The sequence below is a fragment of the Drosophila takahashii genome, chromosome 2R, assembly GCF_030179915.1.
Source record: "Drosophila takahashii strain IR98-3 E-12201 chromosome 2R, DtakHiC1v2, whole genome shotgun sequence".
Lineage (NCBI taxonomy): Eukaryota > Metazoa > Arthropoda > Insecta > Diptera > Drosophilidae > Drosophila > Drosophila takahashii.
The window spans coordinates 15,408,729-15,431,021 of NC_091679.1; the positions used below are offsets into that span (position 1 = coordinate 15,408,729).

Sequence of the window (22,293 nt, forward strand, 5' to 3'; positions counted from 1 at the left end):
CGCTATCAAGACACCAGCTAGAAACTTCTAACTCTTGTACGTCACTTGCAGGTACTACTGTATACGATCTGTTCTTGTACTGTTGTGTCTCCTTTGCCAATTCGTTCTTGCCTTGCTTTTTACACTCATTCTTATAGTGACCTCGCCGTCCGCAATTATAGCACTCCACGTTAGATTTGTCTTTTCTCTTATTCCTTGTGTTCTCCGGCTGCGACTTTGCATGAAAAGCTAACTGTTCATATTCTGCTCTTTCTTTGACTTCGCTGTTCCTTCTCTCTCCTTCTGCAAGAAGTTTAACCTTCAAAACATCCAACAAGGGCAAATTATCCCGCGTTTCCATGGCTATGACGAAATTCTCGAACTCTTTGCTTAAACTCGACAATAATATTATTGCTGTTAGTTCGTCACCTAACTTAATATCAACTTCACTAAGTTTGTCCACTGTCGAGCAGAACGCATTTATGTGCGTTATTATATCGTCACCTTCTGCCATACGCATCCCAAGTAACTTTTTGTATAGAGAGACTTTACGCACTGGCCCGCTTGGCTGGTGAACATCTTTAAGTTTTTGCCAAGCGCTGCTGGCCGTTGCACAGCTTTTAAGGTAACCCAACTGAGTTTGCTTCACGCTCAACGTAATCATTGCTAAAGCCTTTTGATCGAGTCCGTCCCATGTTCCGTCATCTCCATCTGGCCGCTGTCCCTGGATCACCTTCCAGACCTCTGCATGGACCAGCACACTGCGCATTTGGATTATCCAGGTGTCATAATTTCCCGTGTCCAGTTTATCAATCTGATACATGGCGCTCATGATGACCGAATAAAAATGTACTCCACGTAACTCTCGTTATCCCGCGGCGTACATATACCGAAACTTCCTTTTTTTAATGTACTTCACGCAGCAAAACTATGCTCTGGGCCCATAACCTGTTCAGGGGAGAATTCCGACCGCCCGAGTGTACATTAAGTAAAGAAGCGTTGGTTTTTAATTTGGTAATAATTATTTATTAATCGCGGCTCTGCGCGGTGATCTACTGTTGACGGCTAACTTTACTCGAGTGACCGAGTGTAACATAACAGCTCGAAGTTCGCTCCTCTGATGTTATTCTTACATTCTGTTATATGCTTATGTTAATACATGGGACATTGGAACTAATTTCAACATTATTAAAATTTTTTCATAAAAAAATATTAAATAATAAAAATGTTATGGCCGAATTTCAAGATCGTCTTATTTCGATGGTGACTTGCGGTGGACATCATATCCCGAGAACAGTTCATCTCAAATCAAAAATATTCGAAACAAGAAAGGAAGCTACCTTCGGCCAGCCGAAGCTTATATACCCTTGCAGATAAAGTAATGCTCACTCGGTGCAGTTCCAGGGATTCCAGATTCAGCGTTTCTATTTTTGAATTTTGTTTTTAAAGAGTCAAGAATTAAAACGCCTACTTCCTACAAAGTAACAATGAATTCCCTTATATATCTTTGAATATTCCTATGGGAGCCTTAAGATATAGTGGTCCGACATATGTACTACCTGCAATAGAAAGAAGACTTTCGGGAAAGTTTCATCGCGATATCTTTAAAACTGAGAGACTAGTTCGCATAGAAACGGACAGACGGACAGACGGACAGACGGACCGACGGACAGACGGACATGGCTAGATCGACTCGTCTAGTGATGCTGATCAAGAATATATATACTTTATGTGGTCGGAAACGTCTCCTTCACTGCGTTGCAAACATCTGACTGAAATTATAATACCCTCTACAAGAGTATAAAAATAAGATTCTGAGATAATCGCGTTTAAAGTTTCAAGTTTGTAACGGCCGATGTGCAGGTAGTGCGCTATAAATAGCTACAACTCTGTTCTAATGCTCCGATCGTTCTGAATTTTTGTAAGAGTATTCTCAACAGTATATACTTCAAGAATATGCAATAAAAAAAACGATTTTTTCATCTATCACAACTGTATATAACCCCTGTTAAATTAACAATGTTTATCTTAAATGCTTCCCCATATGAGATGTTAGCTCAGTAAGAGAGTGCGCCGTAAACATAATATTTTAATAATTTTTATCTAATTAAAAATTTTTAAAATTATTTAATGTGTCGCTTAGACACATGTACTTAACAGTGTCGGATGGTGTGACTGGTAAGGTGTCTGCCCCTGAAGCGAGAGGACCCCGGTTCGAATCCCACTGGTGCAAATGAGTTGGAAGTTTTTTTCAGTTGTAAAATTCATTTACTAATAACAATAAAAAATAAAAACAATAATAAAATTAAAAAATAAATGTTTAAAAATAAATAAAACATGTCTTGTACTGGACTCGAACCCGGTTCAAAAAAACCGGGAGCTGGCATATTTTCCTCTGGGCTACGCCCTTATTAAATTTTCGAGTGGCTAACTGCTTTTGTAAGTTTAGATGCATATCTAAATGCTTACATTTTTGGGTAATATGGTCTTTTCTTAAGACCATCATGGCCTTAAAACAAGTAAGTGTGTTAAGTCCAACAATGGACTTAAAACAAGTCTAAGATTCCTTAGGTCCAAAATTAGTCCATATTACCTTAGTTTAAGTCCATTTTTTGGGTTTTAAGTCCATATTTTTTCTGGGTGTACTATTCAGATTCAAAACGGAAAAAGGATACAATTACTTTTTCTTTCTTAATAGCCCAGTTTGTAAAAATTTATTTTTATTTAAAAACATCGATGTTTTTCGTTCTGGTCTGTCTCCTGCTCTTGGTAGCAATCTTTTAGCTGAAATTAAAATACCCTCGGCAAAGGTATATTTAAGTTCATTTTTATATGTGTAAAAAGAAATGCAAATATACGCCAATCCAATAGAAATGTCAATTTTTGATATTTTGTTTAAGTATTTTTGTTTTCATTTTTCACCTTGATTAAAACTATATTAATAATAAGGAAGGCAGGTGGATTCCGTGAATCAAATTGTTTAAACATTTCCGTTTGTTTAAACAATATAAGGCACGTGTAAGGAGGGGCAAGAGAATCAATTGATTTAAAGATTTCGTTTTTTTATACTCGTTACTCGTAGAGTAAAAGGGTATATTGTATTCGTGCAAAAGTATGTTATAGGAAGAAGTATGTTATAGAAGGAAGCGTTTCCGACCCTATAAACTATATATATTCTTGATCAAGGTCACTAGCCGAGTCGATCTAGCCATGTCCGTCTGTCCGTCTGTATGAACGGTGAGATCTCGGAAACTACAATAGCTAGAAGGTTGAGATTTCCCACACATATTCTTGGGCTTTCTACGCAGCGCAATGGGTCTGTCGCTCACACCTTTAAAGACTTCCGAGAAGTATGAATGCAATTTTGTTGTGCATATTTATACCTATCGAAATGTAGAAGACATTTTGCAAACCAGACCATTCATTAAAAAGTTATACGCATTCAAAAAAATGTTATATATCCTGTAACGAACTGTTTTCAACTGTTTGATCGCTACGTAAACGCCGCGACTAGCTCAGAGATATTGCGTGTTCGTCCCACCAAATTTGTATTGCGTGACTGCCCGTGACCCAAGAAAATGCAGAGATATCCGATTGGGACAAATCGGAAAACTTTATTAATTTTTTCTTTTCGCTTGAATTCTTCGTCAGCTGGCTGCTGCGGCTCGCCTGGTCGGCGACATGCCTCCCTCGGCTCAAAATTCACTTCGTGCGTTTCTCTGCGGCGCTCCTCGACGGCGCACAGTGGCGCCTTTTGACTTTTTTTTGGTAATAAATCATAACTTGAACCAGTGAAGATAATTGAATGATGTAAACGGCAAATGATAGATAATTGACCCACCTTTCAAATTATTGCTTGAGACAGGGAGTGGGCGAGGCAGAGGCGAACTTACAAATCGGCAAAGTCAGAATTTAAAAACAAATCCATTTTTTTCCGACAAAAAAAAACTTTTTTAAAAATTTTGTGTTGTTTTTAGTTTCTTTTTTTATGTTGTAATTTTTAAAAATTATAAAAAAAAAAATTGGGGTTTTTAAAAAAAAAAAAATTTTTTTAATGTTGTTTTGTTTAGTTTATTTTTTTATGTTTTAATTTTTAAAAACTAAAAAAACAAAAAAAAAAAAGATGAAGTTTTATTTTAAAAATATAAATTTTTATATTTCATGTTTTTTGAAATAATGGTCACAATTTGGTAAACTTGGTAAATCCAATAGACTTAACATTTCTGGACTATAATTACTAGATTCTAACTCTTTTCTTGACTTAACATGCCGCAATGAGGAAATTCGGGGATCAGAAGATCTAAAAAAAATAAGGAGAAAACAAAGAACGTGTCTCGTCAACTTTCAGTCATAGACTAATCCAGGGATTAAGCCTCCAATGCAATATACAACCCTAGTCAAAAGTATTTTCACAAATTTGAATGTTAACTGTACTCATATTTTGAACTCATAATATAAACATTTTGGCACCTTTGGAAAGAGCACTTCAATTCCGTTTAAATGACACAAAAATTTTCTTAACCCATTAAGCACCCTTTGAAACGTGGGCAAATTAGACAATTTTTTTTGAAAGTCAAATTTTCAACTTTTTCTCTGGGGCTTAAAACAAAAATGTTTTGATGCAAAGTTGTTCCCCAATCAAAATTAATAATAACTGCAAAAAAAAAATTTTCAAAATATTTTTCCTTGTATTTTTTATGATTTTTTAAAAATAGCTATTTTGCCGCTTTTTCTTCCTTTTCATACAAAATTTTACTGAGAGGTCTCCATTCTACAGCTACATCAAAGTTGAAAAATATGGAAAAAATGGACGTTTCGCAAATAACGCATAACTAAGAGATGCGGATGGCAAACTGCACTATGTTTTACTTTTTTTACTCTTAACTAACACACCAATCCGTGGAAAAAAGAAGCAAAGCGATTCGATGCCAAGTTTTTAAGAAAAACCCCCCGGAAGTGCGAAAAATTACCTAAAAACGGTGTGTTTTTTTTAAGTGAAAAATTGTTCAACTTTAAAAGGGCATATGTTTTACAAAAATTTTTTGATTTGAAAAAGGGTTACATATTTGTAATAGTGGATCAATTACCTGTCGATTGGTATGGGTCGCAACTTTCTAGGACAAAGTCGAATAAGTGATTTATTGCACGTTTTTTGGCCCAAGGCGCCACTGTGCGGCGTCGCTGCTCTCGTCTCCCTTCGTGGTGCGTGTGGACTCCTGCGGCGTCGTTCTGCAACGGCGTCTCTCCAGTTTCACCCGGCTTGTAGGACTCAAAAGTCTGTACAACCTTTCTTTCGGGTCCGACCAGAATAATCCTGAGATCACCTGTTCGGTCGTGTTCCCTGGGGTCGGTCTGACTCTAGCCTGAGAAATAAATGTCCCGACAGGTCAAATCCGAGGATTCAGCCTTATCGTCAGTTCACCGTAACCCCGACGCCTGGCACAAACTCTTGATCCGCGCTCACCTTGCCGGTAGCTCCTCCTTCTCTCGACTCTGCTCCTGTCCTGCACTCGTCTCCACTCCAATCTCTGTGTCCTGCAGATCTCACCGTTGCAGTCTCAGCCTTGGCCTAGCGTCTTGACTCTGGTATCTCGATCTGGGCGTTAAGCACTCGGTTTCTACGGTACTCTAACTGCCACGCACTCGATTGAATCCTCGCACTTGTATTTTTGGTATCTGGCTCACTTGTTTCACTTGTACTTCCGCTCGCGTATCTTGGTTGTCTCTCCTGTACTCCGGGTGCCAGCGTCGCGACTTCCGACCGACACGTCCCGTGCCTTCTGGCTGCATGAACTGCGGCGCTTACTGCACTGACTGTCGCGCGAACTCCAACTGACTACCGGCAAGGTGAGCGCGGATCACTCGCACTCCCTTTAGCCGAGTGACGGGTAATAGATAGTCGGGACACGAGCCCGACTATAGCGTTCTCTCTTGTTATACCCTTGCAGAGGGTATTATGATTTCAGTCAGAAGTTTGCAACGCAGTGAAGGAGACATTTCCGACCCCATAAAGTATATATATTCTTGATCAGCATCACAAGACGAGTCGATCTAGCCATGTCCGTCTGTCCGTCCGTCTGTCCGTCTGTCCGTCCGTCTGTCCGTCCGTTTCTACGCAAACTAGTCTCTCAGTTTTAAAGCTATCGGGATGAAACTTTCGTAAAAGTCGTATTTCTATTGCAGGTAGTATATATGTCGGAACCAACCGGATCGGACAACCATATCTTATAGCTCCCATAGGAAGGATAAAAAAAAAAAAACGTAAAAAAATTCTAGCTCCGGTGTTTTTTGAAATTTTACCTTCTACTCTTGGGAATATTTTTTTTTTATATATTTCTGAATTTCGGTTTTTTTGTTTTTTAAATCGGATCACTATATCATATAGCTGCCATAGGAACGGTCGAAAAATTAAATGGAAATTAATGGGAAAAAAATTATATCTTTGTTGGTTTTTATTACATTCCCTTCTACTCTGGGATATGACTATTTTGAAATATTTCCGAATTTCGATTTTAATTTTTAAAAGATCGAAGTACTATATCATATAGCTGTGATAGAAACGATCGAAAAATTAATGTGAAATAATAAGAAATTTAACATTTTTGCGATTTGTAAATTAATAGAATGATCTGCAAGGGTATATAAGCTTCGGCTTGCCGAAGCTAGCTTCCTTTCTTGTTTTTTAATATTTTCAATGCGATTTGAATTTTAAAACACAAAAATCTGTATGAAAATGTCTTCGATCTGTTGTGGAAATGTAAATGCAATATTCTTTAAGCAAAAGGATATATTTAAGCGAATTTTCTTAATTCCTAATTTCCTTAGTCAGCTGCAATGCACACACACGCACATATCTAGGGATTGTGTTTATAAAAGGCTCGTTTTATGGCTTATTTATATTTCGTCCATGTGTGTGTGCAACGAAGCGAAATAATTATTTTTTACAAATTGTTTATTGGGGGCGTCGCAAATCGTTTCTGCGATTGAAGGCAGCTTCCGGAGGCGTTGCGGCTTGTTGCAATAGCCGGTGGCAAGCTGTGGGGGAGAGAAAGAACACTCTGCGATCGCGACGTGTGGAAAAATAAAAGAGAACGCACGTAACTTTTCGTAACTAGCGTGGACCGGCCGGGCGATGTATTTCGTGTAGTTTACAATGAGAACTGAACTTAAAACTAATGAGCGCTGTGCTTCAGAGCGCTGTGGAGAGATCCCGGGCGTGGGAAGGCGGGAGAGCGGGAGAGCCTGGAAGTAGGCATTCCCAACGAGGGAATAGCGAGCATTGGAAGAGGGGGATTTAAGAGCGGGGCAAGCGGCGTAAACACAAATCAACAATTTGTCAATATCTCCACGTTTGAAAACTAATAAATAGTTTTCTGATCAGTTTTTTGCATCATAAAAATAAAAGCAATTTTAAGGAAAATTTCGACTGTACAAATCAGCTTTATGAAATTTCTGCAAGTCTACCGATATTTTAAATTTAACGATTACCTAAAAAAAAGGCGCAAAGAAAAGATTTGCGATATAATCGATTTTTAAACCGCGCATTTTAAATGTGGTATTTTCATTTTCCCCTTGCCCGGTCACACTTAAAGTGCGACAGCAGGGCTTACATACTAGAGCCCTGCATGAATCAACAGTATACTTAAATATTTCGAAACATACGAATCCCTTATGTCAACTGTATATATGTTTCGAAACATCTGGAAATGATTCGAAACATTCTAAGGTGTTTCGAAACATTGGGAAGGCCTAGCTTTAACAGTATATCAGTTTATTTTGTTTGTCTAAAAGTGTTTTCCAAAATGGACGTTGATTTGCCAAGTGGCTCCAGCAATTCTGTGAGTATATTTTGAAATTTAATAAAAGAGTCACTATGGTAACTTTGCATAACTAGGCCCTCCAAACAATTCAAGAAAAAAGCCATGCTATATTAAAAGCTAAACTTGTTTCAGGGAAATTTACGTTTAGCGAAAAGAATGGTCGCAGTAAGGTTTGGCAGGTTTTCGGAAAAATTTTAGACGATAACAAGCAAGAGGTCAGTGGATTAGTTGCGTGTCGCACTTGCCTATCTTGCATGAAGTATTTCGGGAATACATCAAATCTTGTGAGACATAAGTGCTACAAGCTAAGAAAACCCTCCTCTGATGTACCTGCAGCCACTTCTTAGACGCGGAAACAAAATCAAAAATTACCAAAGCTATGACAAAATGGACCCTGAAAAACTGCAGGTCCTTTCACATGGTTGCTGACGAAGGGCTGCTAAGCCTGACAGAAATTTTCGTTGACATCGGAGCGCTTTTGTTTATAAGTCACGTTTGGAAACCGAATCGTCAGTATCACACTGTTGTAGATGTTTCGAATCATTTGAATCTTACTGTAAAAATGTTTCGAAACATAAAATGTCTCGAAAACTGTTGATTCATGCTCTATTACATACATATATGCTCGACGAAGAATTAAAAATAAAACAAATCCAATTAATGTAATTTTTTTAGATTTTTATGTCAATCCGTTCTGGGTGGAATTTGCTACTGACCGTTTTTTAGGGGTCCAACTTTATATTAGTTGGATTACACAGGCCGACAAAGTGTAGAAGACATTTTTTAAATCGGATCATTAATTAAAAAGTTATGCGCAATCAAAAAAAGGATATATCCATCTCCCTCGCACTCCCTTGAGCCGAGGGACGGGTATTAGATAGTCGGGACACGCACCCGACTATAGCGATCTCTCTTGTTTTAGGTGGTTTTCCTGTAACCTTAGTGTCTAAAAAACCGTTTAAGAGCCACTTTAAAAAACACAAAAATATAATTTTTTTGTCCATATACCAGGTATTGTCCTGGAAAATTATCCAAAGATAGTCAAATTACTTAGCTTAGTTGAGTATCCATCTAACTAGAATCAAATATCTATGCAAATATCTATGCAAAAATCTATTTTTTAAATCGGATCATTAATTAAAAAGTTATGCGCAATCAAAAAAAGGATATATCCATCTCCCCCGCACTCCCTTGAGCCGAGAGACGGGTATTAGATAGTCGGGACACGCACCCGACTATAGCGATCTCTCTTGTTTTAGGTGGTTTTCCTGTAACCTTAGTGTCTAAAAAACCGTTTAAGAGCCACTTTAAAAAACACAAAAATATAATTTTTTTGTCCATACACCAGGTATTGTCCTGGAAAATTATCCAAAGATAGTCAAATTACTTAGCTTAGTTGAGTATCCATCTAACTAGAATCAAATATCTATGCAAAACTATATAGAAATATGTTTTATCAAGTTTCAAGCTTTTTGGCGTGGTTGACATCCCTAGAGAATTGCCCATATATACTTTATGGGGTCGCAAACGTCAACTTCACTGCGTTGCAAATTTCTGACTGAAATCATTATGGGTATAAAAATTCCGATGCATTTCTAAGAACATCGATTTTTGAATAACATCACTAATGTATCCAAAATCATATCGATGTTTCCTCCACCTCTAATGTGTAGGTAATATCTACTTGGTATATATACTTTAAAAAATTTATAATATATATATATATAATATGTTATCTATCTTATTTTATCTAATATATAAATATAAAATTTGTTTATTTTGCTTCAGGTGATTATTTAGATTCATCTGATTCTGGATCGTGTGAAGAAATTGAAACTGAAGATATAAAAAAAAATGGAAATCCCTCGATTGACAATTCTGATTTGGAGCTAAATATTGAAATATTTAAAGTCTTGGAGGCAAGAAAGCAATATTTAATCAACAAAATTAAGCCGTTCGCCGGTTCCGCCGAGCAAAACAACACATCCAATCAGCACATAAAAACATATATCGATTATAATAATGCACAGCTCATAGCACAATATCTAGCTACCAAACGGCCCTTTAGTCAATCATTCGATGGATGCTTAAAGAAAATAATTTTAGTCGTTAAGTGAGTATAAAATGATTTCATTCTCATTTTACTGCTGAACTAATGTTAAATTTTTACTATGGCATAGCGAACCCTCAATTGCAGTAAGGACACGTGCAATGAAATGCCTTGCAAACATTGTGGAAGTTGATCCGTTTGTACTGAAACGAAAAGACATGCAAATGGGAGTAAATCAGAAATTTCTAGACACCGCTATTTCAGTTCGAGAAGCTGCGGTCGATTTGGTTGGAAAATTTGTGCTCAGTAATCAAGAATTAATCGATCAGTATTACGACATGCTGTCTACTCGAATTTTGGTACGATACTATAAAAACATAAAATTTTAAAACATAAATTGAAGAACATTTTTTTTAGGATACTGGTGTTTCCGTACGAAAAAGAGTGATTAAAATTTTACGCGATATTTGTATAGAATATCCGAATTTTGCAAAAATTCCCGAAATTTGCGTTAAAATGATACGACGTGTAAATGACGAGGAAGGCATACAAAAACTTGTTACTGAAGTTTTTATGAAAATGTGGTTCACACCATGTATAAAAAATGACAAAGTCAGTAGCAACAATTTTTTAATACATTTTATTAAATAAGTATTTTAGTTTTAATTTATATTGGATTTCGTTTTTCCTATCGCTACAAGTACAAACAACAGAGAAAACGATATAGTCTAGTTCTTCGACTACCAGATACCCTTTACTCAGCTAAAGGGAGAGTGAGGGACATGGAGATATGCAGTCGTCAAAGCTACTGACATCATCTAAATATTTTATGTTTTGCTCATAGCTTTTTAATGGACTGTCGGATTTTAAACTTTTCTCCTACATTTCGATAGGTATTAATAAACACAACCAAATGACATTCACACATTTACAAAATCTGTAAAAATAGATACTCAACGAGTAACGGGTATAAAGCTACTTTTTATTAGTACGCTAATAACGATTCGATTCATTCATGAATATAGTGGATTTCTTAATGTGGTTATTCCACGACATTGTTCGGCTCATTCATTAGATACATTTTTTATCAGCATATACGATTTTACGCAGACGCGAGTAAGACATACATATATCAGCTCCAATGAGCAAATAATGAGCAAAATTGTAAAAGCAGATAGACACTTCTAGTTTTTCTTTTTATTTACAAATACCTCCTTGATTCAGCACACAGTTATAAAGTTCAGTGTTTAAAAAACTTTCTAAATTTTCTTTAGCCTGCTTTCCTTTTGCTGCAGCTTCTGAAAAAGTCGGCAGTCGCAGTCGAGGCAAAAGCAAAAGTCTACGCAGCCTGCTTTTGCTTTCATTGAAAAGCAACAACCATTTTTTAAAGTCGTTGATTAGTATGCCTAACTTTTGAGAACACGTTTTTACCACCAAAAGAAACTAACTTTCCTTCTGTCTATTCACTGTTGTTATACCCGTTACTCGTAGAGTAAAAGGGTATATTGTATTCGTGCAAAAGTATGTAACAGGGAGAAAAAAGCGTTTCCAACCCCATAAAGTATATATATTCTAAATCAGGGTCACTAGCCGAGTCGATATAGCCATGTCCGTCTGTCCTTCTGTCCGTCTGTCTGTCCGTATGAACGCTGAGATCACGGAAACTACAAAAGCTAGAAGGTTGAGATTTTCCACACATATTCTCGGGCTTTCTACGCAGCGCAAGTTTAGTTCAGCCGAGTGCCACGCCTCTTGAAAGGTGTGGGCGCCAGACACATTTTAAAATCGTTAGTGGGCGATTGTGAGACTAACGCCCACAAGATTTGTAGAAAATGTATACAGAAGATGTATGCACAAGAAATGAGGAAGACAACCGACCATTTATTAAAAAGTTATGCGCAATCCAACTTTTATATATCTATCTCCCTCGCACTCTCTTTAGCTGCGTAACGGGTATTAGATAGGCGGGACACCCACCCAACTATAGAGTTCTCTTTTGTTTTCCTAGCTAAGAAACAAGAGCTTATCAAATTAAAAAAAAAGTTCTCAAAGTCCACGAATTCTTCAAGCAAGGATGACCAAAAGCACTTTAGTTGATGCTAAGCGTACTTTAGGCAAATTGAAATGTTTTTTCTTTATACAAATGTATGTGATAAATTTATTTTTTTTTCGGTCCCCTATAAAAATAATGCAAGTGTTCTAGGAACAAGTTGTTTCTGCAATAGTAGCAGAAGCAATATCAACTTCAAGGAATTAATGCTAGCTGCTGCTTTTCTGTTTCTACACTCAGAAAAAAAATCGCCTTTAATTTTAGCAAATCGTCATACTTTTTAAGCCAAAGCACACTGGTCGGAGTGACCAATTTTTTTGCATAAATTCCAACAATGTTCATAGAGCGCTGTAACCTGGCACATTTGATAATAAGATCATTATAAAGAAAAAAGGTAATTTTTTTATTTTTTTTTTGTAATATAAAACAATTATATTTTAGTAAATAAAACATCAATATTTACATTTTTTATTTTCCACTGCTTAAATATAGCTTCTTTACTCAGGTTATTGCGATACCAAATGTCGAGCAGCGTGCTAGGACTGAACTTAACCTTGTCTTTAGCTGGAGGGGAAAGATAGAACGGGCAGGAACGGGCAAATACAATTAATGAATTCGTATAATATAGGGGAGTGTAGGGTAATTTGACGAGTAGGGTAATGTGACGAACTCGTCGAATCTCATATATGACGTCACGACAAAAATTCCAAATAAATGTAGTCGTGTCCCCTTATCGTGTCGACAATGTTTTTACAGTAATATTATTAAGAAGTCCCGTAATTTGTTCGTGTGGTAATTTTTTCTAAAAAGGTGGTGCACAAACTAGCAAACCTATTCAATTTATTTGTGTTTCAGCAGTGCCAGAGCGAATATGAGTGAAAAATAAAATCAGATAAATATAGGCTCGTACAAATGAGATCTTAATCAACAGTTTTTGGTACTTGGCGTTTTTTTTGTTTGCGCCGTTTGAGAGTGACACCGATTTTGCTCCAAGTGTACCTTGTAGGGTATCGTGACGAACCTTTTATATTGTATGGTGACAAATATTTTTTATTCAAAAATTTTTATTGTTATCGTTGATTATTTGTAAAAAAAAATAATACCAGATACAATTTTTGCTGCAGTTTTATTGTTGTTTTTAATAGTGTCGTAAGTTTAATTTAATTTTGAAAAAATTACTTTTTGACCATTTTTTTTTTTTGTAAGTTTGGGTATTATAATATTACTTCTTTCTTTTTCGTATCGAAAATATCTTTTCCGTAAATTATATATAAAACGAGGACGGAAGCTAACTTCGGCAAGCCGAAGTTTTAATACCCTTGCAGATTTTACGAATTAAAACTTGACTAGACTAGCAACATGAATTAATAAACAACAAAATATTTTATAATTGAAAAAATAAAATTTTTAAATTTTTCACCCTATTGTTCCTATGGGAGCTATAGGATATAGACGCCCGATCGGCACGCGCTTTTACCCTGATCAAGGTACGCACAAAAAAATACGATTTGGAAAGTTTCATGGGAATAGCTTATATTCAACGCGAAATATCCTGAAAAACGACAAATTTTGACCGATTTCACCCTATTGTATTGTTCCTATGGGAGCTATAAGATATAGACGTCCGTTCGGCACGCGCTTTTACCCCGATCAAGGTAGGCACAAAAAAATACGATTTGGAAAGATTCTTGTCAATAGCTCTTACACTGAGCGAAATATCTTCATTTTGTGAAAGCTATATCTGATTGTTCCTATGGGAGCTATAGGATATAGACGTCCGATCGGCACGCGATTTTACCCTGATCAAGGTATGCACAAAAAAATACGATTTGGAAAGATTCTTGTCAATAGCTCTTACACTGAGCGAAATATCTTCATTTTGTGAAAGCTATATCCGATTGTTCCTATGGGAGCTATAGGATATAGACGCCCGATCGGCACGCGCGTTTACCCTAATGAAGGTACGCACAAGAAAATACGATTTGGAAAGTTTCATGGGAATAGCTTATATTTTGCGCGAAATATCCTGAAAAACGTCAAATTTTGACCGATTTCACCCTATTGTTCCTATGGGAGCTATAAGATATAGACGTGCGATCGGCACGCGCTTTTACCCTGATCAAGGTACGCACAAAAAAATACGATTTGGAAAGATTCTTGTCAATAGCTCTTACACTGAGCGAAATATCTTCATTTTGTGAAATCTATATCCGATTGTTCCTATGGGAGCTATAGGATATAGACGTCCGATCGGCACGCGCTTTTACCCTGATCAAGGTACGCACAAAAAAATACGATTTGGAAAGATTCTTGTCAATAGCTCTTACACTGAGCGAAATATCTTCATTTTGTGAAATCTATATCCGATTGTTCCTATGGGAGCTAGAGGATATAGACGTCCGATCGGCACGCGCTTTTACCCTGATTAAGGTACGCACAAAAAAATACGATTTGGAAAGATTCTTGTCAATAGCTCTTACACTGAGCGAAATATCTTCATTTTGAGAAATCTATATCCGATTGTTCCTATGGGAGCTAGAGGATATAGACGTCCGATCGGCACGCGTTTTTACCCTGATCAAGGTATGCACAAAAAAATACGATTTGGAAAGATTTTTGTCAATAGCTCTTACACTGAGCGAAATATCTTCATTTTGTGAAAGCTATATCCGATTGTTCCTATGGGAGCTGTAGGATATAGACGCCCGATCGGCACGCGCGTTTACCCTAATAAAGGCACGCACAAGAAAATACGATTTGGAAAGTTTCATGGGAATAGCTTATATTTTGCGCGAAATATCCTGAAAAACGTCAAATTTTGACCGATATCACCCTATTGTTCCTATGGGAGCTATAAGATATAGACGTCCGATCGGCACGCGCTTTTACCCTGATCAAGGTACGCACAAAAAAATACGATTTGGAAAGATTCTTGTCAATAGCTCTTACACTGAGCGAAATATCTTCATTTTGTGAAAGCTATATCCGATTGTTCCTATGGGAGCTATAGGATATAGACGCCCGATCGGCACGCGCTTTTACCCTGATCAAGGTACGCACAAAAAAATACGATTTGGAAAGATTCTTGTCAATAGCTCTTACACTGAGCGAAATATCTTCATTTTGTGAAAGCTATATCTGATTGTTCCTATGGGAGCTATAGGATATAGACGTCCGATCGGCACGCGCTTTTACCCTGATCAAGGTACGCACAAAAAAATACGATTTGGAAAGATTCTTGTCAATAGCTCTTACACTGAGCGAAATATCTTCATTTCGTGAAAGCTATATCCGATTGTTCCTATGGGAGCTATAGGATATAGACGCCCGATCGGCACGCGCGTTTACCCTAATGAAGGTACGCACAAGAAAATACGATTTGGAAAGTTTCATGGGAATAGCTTATATTTTGCGCGAAATATCCTGAAAAACGTCAAATTTTGACCGATTTCACCCTATTGTTCCTATGGGAGCTATAAGATATAGACGTCCGATCGGCACGCGCTTTTACCCTGATCAAGGTACGCACAAAAATATACGATTTGGAAAGATTCTTGTCAATAGCTCTTACACTGAGCGAAATATCTTCATTTTGAGAAATCTATATCCGATTGTTCCTATGGGAGCTAGAGGATATAGACGTCCGATCGGCACGCGTTTTTACCCTGATCAAGGTATGCACAAAAAAATACGATTTGGAAAGATTTTTGTCAATAGCTCTTACACTGAGCGAAATATCTTCATTTTGTGAAAGCTATATCCGATTGTTCCTATGGGAGCTGTAGGATATAGACGCCCGATCGGCACGCGCGTTTACCCTAATAAAGGCACGCACAAGAAAATACGATTTGGAAAGTTTCATGGGAATAGCTTATATTTTGCGCGAAATATCCTGAAAAACGTCAAATTTTGACCGATATCACCCTATTGTTCCTATGGGAGCTATAAGATATAGACGTCCGATCGGCACGCGCTTTTACCCTGATCAAGGTACGCACAAAAAAATACGATTTGGAAAGATTCTTGTCAATAGCTCTTACACTGAGCGAAATATCTTCATTTTGTGAAAGCTATATCCGATTGTTCCTATGGGAGCTATAGGATATAGACGCCCGATCGGCACGCGCTTTTACCCTGATCAAGGTACGCACAAAAAAATACGATTTGGAAAGATTCTTGTCAATAGCTCTTACACTGAGCGAAATATCTTCATTTTGTGAAAGCTATATCTGATTGTTCCTATGGGAGCTATAGGATATAGACGTCCGATCGGCACGCGCTTTTACCCTGATCAAGGTACGCACAAAAAAATACGATTTGGAAAGATTCTTGTCAATAGCTCTTACACTGAGCGAAATATCTTCATTTCGTGAAAGCTATATCCGATTGTTCCTATGGGAGCTATAGGATATAGACGCCCGATCGGCACGCGCGTTTACCCTAATGAAGGTACGCACAAGAAAATACGATTTGGAAAGTTTCATGGGAATAGCTTATATTTTGCGCGAAATATCCTGAAAAACGTCAAATTTTGACCGATTTCACCCTATTGTTCCTATGGGAGCTATAAGATATAGACGTCCGATCGGCACGCGCTTTTACCCTGATCAAGGTACGCACAAAAATATACGATTTGGAAAGATTCTTGTCAATAGCTCTTACACTGAGCGAAATATCTTCATTTTGTGAAATCTATATCCGATTGTTCCTATGGGAGCTATAGGATATAGACGTCCGATCGGGTCGGCTTTCAAACTTGATCTGCGTACACATGTTTTAGGACGACTGTGAAAGTTTCAAGGCGCTAGCTTTTAAACTGAGCTCGCGAACGGTATTGAAACAGACATACAGACGGACAGACGGACAGACGGACAGACGGACATGGCTATATCGACTCCCCTATTGATCCTGAACAAGAATATACGGCTCTGTTCTAGTTTTCACTTCCGAAAGTTTCACACGGATTCGAATTTCCTAGACCTGTTCCAAAACTCACTTCCGAAAGAACTGCACGGAATCGAATTTCCCTCTGTTGTTACTCTGTTAACTTCCGAAAAATTCACACGGAAACTTTCCGCCAAGCATATGACAGGCGGATTTAAATTCGGCAGTATAAAAATTAATTCTTTAAATATACTTCGCGATAGCTTTATAAGTCAATAATATTTTTATGCTATTCCTTGATGTTTTATGTTCCTAATTGCATCATCGGAATCGAAATTATTTGCATATATGACTTATTAATAATTATTTTGTGGTTGCACCTTAAAACCCGGTAAATTCTAGCTATGACAATTAATGCAAATCCGCCGCCCTTGTTCTAAATTCCGCTCGGATTTGGTAAAAATGGCCTAGAGTTGTTACGGTATGGATATAAGTTAGAATTTCCTTGGGACTTATTCTAAATTTATCCGATAAGAAAGATAATTTATCCTAATTAACGAAATAAGTGTTTTGGCTCGGAATACCACATTTTTTCATGTGAAATTTGAACGGGGACATTTGATAGGGACTTTGTTTTTCGACTTTGGCATCTCTGCTCTTGCAGTTTGCAATACTATGATTCCCACACTGATTTTTAATACTATTCTGTCGGGAGCCTTTCAAAACTGCGCAGGGACCAATGGGAAATTTTATAAAATGTCCCTAGCAAGAAAGGGAAATTTAGTTCTGTTAAAGGGAAATCCGATAATGTTAACAAATTCACTTCCGAGTGAAAACTGGAACAGGCCTGATATATACTTTATGGGGTCGGAAACGTCTCCTTCACTGCGTTACAAACTTCTGACCAAAATTATAATACCCTCAGCAAGGGTATAAAAATATTTCCTATATGTAACCAATTTAATTATTAATCGGCAGCTTTAGTATACAGTTGTCTGAATAGCAAGAACTATTACCCTGAGCAAGGTATACATAAATAAATAAGATTTGCATATTTTCATGTCAGCAGCTTTAGTACTGCAAAAATGTCATGTAAAAATAGAAAAAAAGGGATATTTTCACAGCATTTAACTACTGTTAATATGGAAAGTATGAGATATAGACGTTCGATCGGCACGCGCTTTTACCCTGATCAAGGTACGCACAAAAAAATACGATTTGGAAAGTTTCATGGGAATAGCTTATATTCAACGCGAAATATCCTGAAAAACGACAAATTTTGACCGATTTCACCCTATTGTTCCTATGGGAGCTATAAGATATAGACGTCCGATCGGCACGCGCTTTTACCCTGATCAAGGTACGCACAAAAAAATACGATTTGGAAAGATTCTTGTCAATAGCTCTTACACTGAGCGAAATATCTTCATTTTGTGAAATCTATATCCGATTGTTCCTGTGGGAGCTATAGGATATAGACGTCCGATCGGCACGCGCTTTTACCCTGATCAAGGTACGCACAAAAAAATACGATTTGGAAAGATTCATGGGAATAGCTTATATTCAACGCGAAATATCCTGAAAAACGACAAATTTTGACCGATTTCACCCTATTGTTCCTATGGGAGCTATAGGATATAGACGCCCGATCGGCACGCGCGTTTACCCTAATGAAGGTACGCACAAGAAAATACGATTTGGAAAGTTTCATGGGAATAGCTTATATTTTGCGCGAAATATCCTGAAAAACGTCAAATTTTGACCGATTTCACCCTATTGTTCCTATGGGAGCTATAAGATATAGACGTGCGATCGGCACGCGCTTTTACCCTGATCAAGGTACGCACAAAAAAATACGATTTGGAAAGATTCTTGTCAATAGCTCTTACACTGAGCGAAATATCTTCATTTTGTGAAAGCTATATCCGATTGTTCCTATGGGAGCTATAGGATATAGACGTCCGATCGGGTCGGCTTTCAAACTTGATCTGCGTACACATGTTTTAGGACGACTGTGAAAGTTTCAAGGCGCTAGCTTTTAAACTGAGCTTGCAAACGGTATTGAAACAGACATACAGACGGACAGACGGACAGACGGACATGGCTATATCGACTCCCCTATTGATCCTGATCAAGAATATATATAAATTATAACAAAGGTTATTTCATTATATTTGATTTGATTTATTGGTAACCCGTTTGGGCAGCTTGAGCTCTGTTTAGAAACTAAAAGTACAATTCAAAAAGAGACTGCAGCTCGCCACTCCATCGTCCGGCTAAGATGCTGATGCCGCACTTTTGGGCAGCCGCTGCTGACGGCTCGCAACTCCGTTGCTGGTCGAACTTTGTTGACGTTGCGCCTCGTGACCGTGACCACTCAGCGCTTGCATGGGCCGGATCAGATTTCGCCGGCTGGATTCCCGCTTACGCGTGCATCCGGTGCTGGCCCAAGATCGATGACCGTAGTCGGGTTAACTCCTCCCAGTTTTAAGTTCAGGCCGCCCTCGGTCTTTCCAAGTATGTCAGCCAGCAGCTTGCTTCGGTTCTTCTTGTCGTTTCGGCGACGGATAAGGAGGAACAGGGCAAAGCATCCTAATAGTAGGGCAGTGGTAGCCCCACAGCTGAAGACGGAGCCATAGGTGATTTGGCCCCCAAGATCGCCGATTCGCTGCAGATTGCGCTGACTTAACTCGTGCAAAAACGGTAGACTGAGAAGTTGGTGGTGCTCAGTAATGTTGATTCTAGCCATGGCTGGAACTGCTGGTGCTTTCCTTAGAACCCCATGATGATTGATGTATGGAGTACCATTCAAGCTTATTTGGTCGTCGAAGGTTACAAGGAACGTGCCGGCAATGTTTTGATGAGTACTGCCGCTTGTTATGTTTGCAGCAGCGTCGTTGATAATCAGCATGCCTTCGTCCACCATAACCACGGGCTGCAGATGGCTGGATTTTGTGTCGCAGTGAGCGAGAACGCCGGTCATCAGCTGTTGAGCGCATGTTGAACTCTCCAAAGTTTTGCAGAAGGTTGTTCCCACGGCTATGTCGCAGTTAGAGACGGCCAAAATTCGCTCCCCGCAGTCGGCTATAGTGTTGTGTTGATCTAAATCTAATATTACGTTATTGTGCTGAACGGGATAAATCATTAATTTTTTGCAAACTACTTTCGGTTTTGGGAACTTAACTAGAAAATACAAAAGGTTATTATTTTGAAATATTTTTACTTTAGACACCGCCAGCACATCAGCCACACTGACATTTGTAAGGTGTTCATTCGTTATCTCTTTCACATCAATGTTATCTAAAATAACCGGACTCAACAGATTTATTTTGGCTAGAGTTATGGATGTTATTAAGTTTTCCAATTCAGTTATTACTGCTCTATTTTTTGCAAGAACTGTCTCGTACAGGTGGTTGGAGTCTATCTTATCTGACTTGCTAATGGAATTTACTTGCTGGGACAGAAGATTAAATTGGGTTTGAATCTTGCTATTGATGTCTATCTGATTATTTTCAGCCTATATCAACTGCAATTGTGTGAATTTTATTTGTTCCCAGTCTTCAAAGTCTGGAGTCCCTGCTATTACCTTTAATGCGGATCCTAGCATGTTAATACTACGACCCTGTCTATGGTGTACTTTAATTGTGTCTACTAGTGTACGAATTTTTTCGACGTCGGAGAGTACTACTAGTTCCATATGTTTTCTTGGGAACTTTGTCGTTAATGATGATGTTTCGTCCGCATAAGTCTCGTAAAATGTTATATTAGCTGTGTGTCCAAGGTATCCGTACTTGTCCCAGATAGTTACATCCCCGTCGGTCACCGGTATGTAATCAGCGTGTGAATAGTCATTAAGTCGGAATGTCGCGTTCGTGGTCAGTATTGTCAGGAGGAATATGGCGACGTGGTTTAGCCTAAAAGGAACAGAAGGAAAATGGTTAATACTAGTTTATCTTAGGTTGTCCTTATGGACCACTCTCCCTTTTATTAAAACCGTTGTCCCCAGGTCCGCCTCAACGGTTTCCTCGGAACAAAGTGGTGATAATTTGTTTCCTAGCCGTTTATTTGTTTTTAACCAAACTCTATCCCCTGCTTGAAATTTTTTGTAAACCCTGTCTTTGTTTACGTGGTCTAGGGTCTTTTCCTGAGCTTTCTGTATTTTTTCTCTGATTTCTATTTCAAGTTCGTTGGGGGTTGAGTGAATAATTTCGACAGGTTTTTTACCTGTTACGGAATGAATTGTTTTGTTATATTCTATGGTTGCTAATAGCACAATGTCGATGGTATCGTCAAGTTTTCTGTCTATTTTAAGGCAACGAGCTATCTCGGCTAACGTACTATGAAAACGTTCTACCGTTCCGTTTGACGTGCTATGCAAGGGGGGGGAACTTGCAATACTAATTCCAAAGTTTCCTGTTAAGATTGATTTTATAGTCTCTGAATTAAGAGAGCGTTCGTTGTCGCAGTATAGGGTCTTTATTTTTGGAAACAGATTGACAAGTTGGAGTAAAGGTGTTTTAATGTCTATAATTGCTCGCGAGCCTATGGGTTGAACGGAGGCAAACTTAGAGAACTTATCCACAGCGGTTAAAAAATATTTGCCGTCTGTAGAAAAAATGTCGACATGTAAAATTTCTCCTACGTAAGTTGGTACAGGTGTTTTAGCAATAGTCTGTTTTTCGGGATGGCGATTGTATTTCCCTTTCGAGCATACTCTACAATTCGTTACTACTTCAGTAACAATTCTTGTCATTTTGGGAAAGAAGTAGTCCAAAAGTATTTGTTTAACGTTTTCTTGAGCAGCGCGATGCGCTCTGTTGTGTTCTGTCACAGCTATTTCGAGTTGCTCTGATTTGTCGGTTACATCAATTACAAGGGATTTTGAATATCTAAAGACTGTCGAGGGGAATTCCTGAATCAAAGCGTGTTGAATAAATGCAAGAACGGGGAGTTCGCAATGTATTGCGTTGACGACTTCTGGCTTCACAACATCTCTTAGAAGATGTAGTAGAGAGTCCTTGTCCCTGAACTGGATAATATGTCTCATTTTATTTTGGAACAGAACATAGTTTTTGGTTGCTGGATGCAGAGATTCCTCAATCACAATTTGGTTTGCGAAGCAATTTATCGGTCTGTCCGTTGTTTCAATTGTATATGTCAGGGACTCTTCACTGTGAATAGTGGCGGCGTCAGAGTCACCCCTATCTTCAAGCGCGTTTACATTTTGACGGGAAAGAGCATCCGCCACTTGATTCTGCTTGCCAGGGGTATAAACGACGGTGGCATTGTGCTCGTCGACAAACGCCTTCCAACGTATTATTTTGTCGTTTGTGTTTTTTGGTGATACAGCTGATGTCAGGGGCTTGTGATCTGTGTAGATCGTCAAATTTTTTACCCCATATAAATAGTTTCTCAAACTCTTTAGTGCCCATACTATGGCTAAGAGTTCTTTTACATTTGCCGCCAGGTGCTCCTCGTCATTGCGAATTGCGCGCGAAATCATTGTAATA

The 22,293-nt window shown here is 38.2% G+C and overlaps 1 protein-coding gene across 14 annotated transcripts in view; it reads left to right on the forward strand.

Annotated features, from left to right (window-relative positions):
• Positions 1-22,293, forward strand: part of Nipped-B (Nipped-B cohesin loading factor) — a 233,219-nt gene that overhangs the window by 125,852 nt on the left and 85,074 nt on the right. For 13 of the 14 annotated variants that reach the window (XM_070213926.1, XM_070213924.1, XM_070213923.1 and 10 more), the window contains 3 exons: positions 9,588-9,912; positions 9,980-10,208; positions 10,267-10,461. In XM_070213926.1, the coding sequence (XP_070070027.1) occupies positions 9,588-9,912; positions 9,980-10,208; positions 10,267-10,461 (749 nt within the window). Of the gene's footprint in view, positions 1-2,122; positions 2,152-9,587; positions 9,913-9,979; positions 10,209-10,266; positions 10,462-22,293 lie in introns of those variants that run through there. The other variant, XM_070213937.1, reaches the window with a different exon arrangement.